The 5660-nt window shown below is 38.3% G+C and overlaps 1 protein-coding gene across 1 annotated transcript; it reads left to right on the top strand.

The window, feature by feature from the left end:
* Window positions 1-302: 302 nt before the first annotated feature.
* LOC144805701 (uncharacterized) lies at window positions 303-5318 on the top strand. The gene has a single exon (XM_078672206.1). The coding sequence runs from the start codon at window positions 432-434 to the stop codon at window positions 3360-3362; it is 2931 nt and encodes a 976-aa protein (XP_078528332.1). The 5' UTR covers window positions 303-431; the 3' UTR covers window positions 3363-5318.
* Window positions 5319-5660: the final 342 nt, after the last annotated feature.

Below are 5660 nucleotides of genomic sequence, written 5' to 3'. Positions count from 1 at the left end.
AAAATTTCTTCAGCGCATTTGTCTTTATGAACAATTACATGCCAATAGATTTTCGTGATGGCCTCTGCATTTAAGCTTATCCAGTGTGTTTTTATTTTTAAATCTTTTTCTTATAGGTAAAACAAATGCAATAATGATCGAAAAAGGTGAAGGCAGTAAACGTTACTTGTTTAGGAAGTGATGGAAAAACAGTATGGCTCGAGATCACTTCCCATGAAGGCTAATGCCGTGCCAAAGTCTTTTTCTACAGCTGAAAACCTGTACTATCCAGTGAGGTCTGCACTTGGCACATAGGTATCAGCTGATATACATAAAAGACATAACACACTGAACAAACTGAAGCAAGTCGAATGAGATGCTCATTACGAAGGAAGAACTAACCAAGTATAGGAAAGAAAACAAATAAGAGAAACCATGTGAATATGTAGAAGATGACAACACAATGTGGCAAAACATATAGAACAAATGGAGAGCTAGAACTACATCAGAAAATCCACACAGGGGAGAAACCATTTCAATGTGCACAATGTGGCAAAGCATTTATAACTAATGGAGAGCTAACACAACATCAGAAAATCCACACTGGGGAGAAACCGTATGAATGTACAGAATGCAACAAAGCATTTATAAGAAATGGAGAGCTAAAACGACATCAGAAAATACACACTGGGGAGAAACCATATCAATGTGCACAGTGTGGCAAGGCATTTATAACTAATGGACAGCTAAAACTACATCAGAAAATCCACACTGGGGAGAAATCATATCAATGTACGGAGTGTGGCAAAACATTTAGAACAAATGGAGAGCTAAAACTACATATGAAAATCCACAGAGGGGAGAAACCATATCAATGTGCACAATGTGGCAAAGCATTTATAACTAATGGAGAGCTAACACAACATCAGAAAATCCACACTGGGGAGAAACCTTATGAATGTACAGAATGCAACCAAGCATTTATAAGAAATGGAGAGCTAAAACGACATCAGAAAATCCACACTGGGGAGAAACCATATCAATGTGCACAGTGTGGACAGGCTTTTATAAGAAATGGAGAGCTAAAACGACATAAAAAAATACATACTGGGGAGAAACCATATCAATGTACAGAGTGTGGCAAAGCATTTATAACAAATGGAGAACAGAAGCAACATCAGAAAATCCATGCTGGGGAGAAACCATATCAATGTACAGAGTGTGACAAAGCATTTATAAGAAAGTGGCAGCTAAATCAACATCTGAAAATCCACACGCGGGAGAAACCGTATGAATGTACAGAATGCAACAAAGCATTTATAAGAAATCTAGAGCTAAAACGACATCAGAAAATCCACACTGGGGAGAAACCATATCAATGTGCACCGTGTGGCAAAGCATTCATAACTAATCCTGAGCTAACACAACATCAGAAAATCCATACTGGGGAGAAACCATATCAATGTACAGAGTGTGACAAAGCATTCATAACAAATGGAGAGCTAAAACAACATACAAAAATCCATACTGGGGAGAAACCATATCAATGTGCACAGTGTGGAAAAGCATTCATAACTAATCCTGAGCTAACACAACATCAGAAAATCCATACTGGGGAGAAACCATATCAATGTACAGAGTGTGACAAAGCATTCATAACAAATGGAAAGCTAAAACGACATACAAAAATGCATACTGGGGAGAAACCATATCAATGTACAGAGTGTGACAAAGCATTCATAACAAATGGAGGGCTAAAACGACATACAAAAATCCATACTGGGGAGAAAGCATATCAATGTTCACAGTGTGGCAAAGCGTTCATACGAAATGGAGAGCTAAAACGACATAAAAAAATCCATACTGAGGAGAAACCATATCAATGTACAGAGTGTGGCAAAGCATTTATAACCAATGGAGAACAGAAGCAACATCAGAAAATCCATGCTGGGGAGAAACCATATCAATGTACAGAGTGTGACAAAGCATTTATAAGAAAGTGGCAGCTAAATCAACATCAGAAAATCCACACTCGGGAGAAACCGTATGAATGTACAGAATGCAACAAAGCATTTATAAGAAATCTAGAGCTAAAACGACATCAGAAAATCCACACTGGGGAGAAACCATATCAATGTGCACAGTGTGGCAAAGCATTCATAACTAATCCTGAGCTAACACAACATCAGAAAATCCATACTGGGGAGAAACCATATCAATGTACAGAGTGTGACAAAGCATTCATAACAAATGGAGAGCTAAAACGACATACAAAAATCCATACTGGGGAGAAACCATATCAATGTTCACAGTGTGGCAAAGCATTCATAAGAAATGAAGGGCTAAAACGACATAAAAAAATCCATACTGGGGAGAAAGCATATCAATGTACAGAGTGTGGCAAAGCATTCATAAGAAATGAAGGGCTAAAACGACATGAAAAAATCCATACTGGGGAGAAACCATATCAATGTACAGAGTGTGACAAAGCCTTTATAAGAAAGTGGCAGCTAAATCAACATCAGAAAATCCACACTCGGGAAAAACCGTATGAATGTACAGAATGCAACAAAGCATTTATAAGAAATCTAGAGCTAAAACGACATCAGAAAATCCACACTGGGGAGAAACCATATCAATGTGCACAGTGTGGCAAAGCATTCATAACTAATCCTGAGCTAATACAACATCAGAAAATCCATACTGGGGAGAAACCATATCAATGTACAGAGTGTGACAAAGCATTCATAACAAATGGAGAGCTAAAACGACATATAAAAATCCATACTGAGGAGAAACCATATCAATGTTCACAGTGTGGCAAAGCATTCATAAGAAATGAAGGGCTAAAACGACATAAAAAAATCCATACTGGGGAGAAAGCATATCAATGTACAGAGTGTGGCAAAGCATTCATAAGAAATGAAGGGCTAAAACGACATGAAAAAATCCATACTGGGGAGAAACCATATCAATGTACAGAGTGTGACAAAGGATTTATAAGAAAGTGGCATCTAAATCAACATCAAAAAATCCACACTGGGGATAAACCATATGAATGTACAGAATGCAACAAAGCATTTATAAGAAATCGAGAGCTAAAACGACATCAGAAAATTCACACTGGGGAGAAACCATATCAATGTGCACAGTGTGGCAAGGCATTTATAACTAATGGAGAGCTAAAAGTACATCAGAAAATCCACACTAGGGAGAAACCATATAAATGTACAGAGTGTGACAAAGCATTCATAAGAAAGTGGCAGCTAAAACAACATCAGAAAATCCATACTGGGGAGAAACCATATCAATGTACAGAGTGTGACAAAGCATTCATAACAAATGGAGAGCTAAAAGGACATCAAAAAAGTCACACTGGGTAGAAACCATATCAATCTACAGAGTGTGGCAAAGCATTTATAACCAATGGAGAACAGAAGCAACATCAGAAAATCCATGCTGGGGAAAAACCGTATGAATGTACAGAGTGTCACAAAGCATTCATAAGAAAGTGGCAACTAAATCGACATCAGAAAATCCATACTGGGGAGAAACCATATCAATGTACAGAGTGTGGCAAACATTAAGTACAAATGGAAAGCTAAAACGACATCAGAAAATCCATACTGAGGAGAAATCATATCAATGTGCAGAGTGTGACAAAGCATTAAGTACAAATGGAGTGTTAAAACAACATAAAGGCGACATTGGGGAGAAACAATATCAATGTACAGAGTGAGGCAAAGCATTGTTAATAAATGGAGATCTGAAGCGACATCAGAAAATCTATTTGGGAAAACCGAATGAATGTACGGAGTGTGACAAAGCATTTTTAACAAATAGAGAGCTAAAAACAACATCCAAAAGTCCACACTGGAGAGAAACCATATCAATGTACAGAATGTGACATGGGATTTGTTAGAAAGCTAAATTTAATTTAACATCGGAAAGTTCACACAGGTGAAAAACCATATCAATGTATTGACTTTCACAAAACATTCATGACAAATGGCGATCTAAAATGACATTAGCAAATCCACATGGAGAGAAATGCTATGTACATACAGAATGTGATGGAGTCTTAAATAGGAAGAATAAGCTAATACAGCATCAACAGATTTACACTAGGGAGTAACCATGTTAATGCACAGAATGCAACAAGGGATTTGCTACAAAACAACATTTGATATGACTTTAGAATGCTCACATTGAAGAGAAACTATATAAATGTTTTGAACGTGAGAGTGCATTCATAAGAAATGGAGAGCTAACACAATATGAAACGTCACCACTTAAGACTACACTGAATGTGACAAGGCATTTATTAGCAAGGGAGAGTTAAAACAACATCAGAAAGTCTCTGGGAAAATCTGTATGAGTGAACAAAATGCAACAGTGTTCTTAATGACGTAACCATATGAATGTAAAGAAAGTGACAAGGCATTTATTAGAAGGACACGGCCTATATAACATCAGAAGTTCCACATAGAAGTAAAACCATATGCATGCACTTACCACTTACTGAGACAAGGCATTGTTTAAAAAACCCACACCTGCTCACAGTGTTATGTTTCATACAGATACCCCAATATAGGCTCAGGTAATAAACAAACGTTTTACCTATATCTTCCCTGCCATTACACTACATAACGGTTCTTCGTAGTGACATTATACCTAGTTACGGTACTGCTTACAGGATGTGGTTTTTTTTTGTGGAAAAACTAGCCTCATCCATTATGCATGAGGGTTCTTGGAATCTCAGCAAGACTACCATCGCCTGCATAATAACTATGTATAAGGGTTATTCCTACCGTCATCCTAGTCCGACATGACACAGCAAGGTAGATCCCCTGAGGGTACCACTTTGGGCAAATAAACACCATATCTTTCCTGAGGCAGGGGGAGGCGAAGAAGGACTTTCATACTGACACATTGACGCGAGACGCTGAGGTTCCTGCAGGCAGACACTCCAGATCGCAGTGTTGTGACATCCCTCGCAGTGTGTCCATCTTCAGACCAAGACAGGGTCACACAGTCTCTCATTTCAGGTAATGGGGTTGGCTTCATCCTAGGGGGATTCTTGGCTCTACACCTACATAAATGTAGGTACACGTAGGTACATCAAGATAATGTTCCATTGTAGGAGTAGGAATGTATTACTGTCATGTATTTTATATTCTGGTCTGTATTCATTGTTCTAGCACAATGGTAGGAATCTACCATCCTTTTACTCTTTTGGTGCTTCTAATCATTTAGATCTGTTTGTCTTTTGGTTGTTTCAGCACACCTATTTTACAGCAGAATGACGCTGGTTCAATAAATGTTTATTGAAAAAGGTCCCTACTGTTTATTCTGTGCATTACTCTGAAACAAAAGTGAGCACGAGTAACTGAGCGAAAAGTACTGCACTGTTTCCACGATCCCTGATGGGACAGAGTTGTTATGTTCAATAGTTGTTAAAAACTATTCTCTCTTTGGTAAGAAGGGTTTATAGTGGCACTGTGAGCTAGCTGGTATACAGGCTAACATACCCGGTGGGGGTGTCTGGAATATGCTGGACACCAATCCCGCAGTGTATGTTGTCTGAACGTGCAGATCCTATATATGTTTATAGGAACTACACGACAACAGCTATAGGGGGATGAAGTAACTGAGCACAATGTGGAACAAAGGAACATAAA

Source organism: Lissotriton helveticus (assembly GCF_964261635.1).
Source record: "Lissotriton helveticus chromosome 1_1 unlocalized genomic scaffold, aLisHel1.1 SUPER_1_unloc_19, whole genome shotgun sequence".
In the NCBI taxonomy this organism is placed as follows: domain Eukaryota; kingdom Metazoa; phylum Chordata; class Amphibia; order Caudata; family Salamandridae; genus Lissotriton; species Lissotriton helveticus.
Note: the sequence above shows the minus strand (reverse complement) of the source record. Positions and strands in the feature narration are given on the sequence as shown.

Bases quoted from the DNA above. Each gene is read 5' to 3' on its own strand.
- LOC144805701 (XM_078672206.1), top strand. From the start codon at position 432: ATGACAACACAATGTGGCAAAACATATAGAACAAATGGAGAGCTAGAA.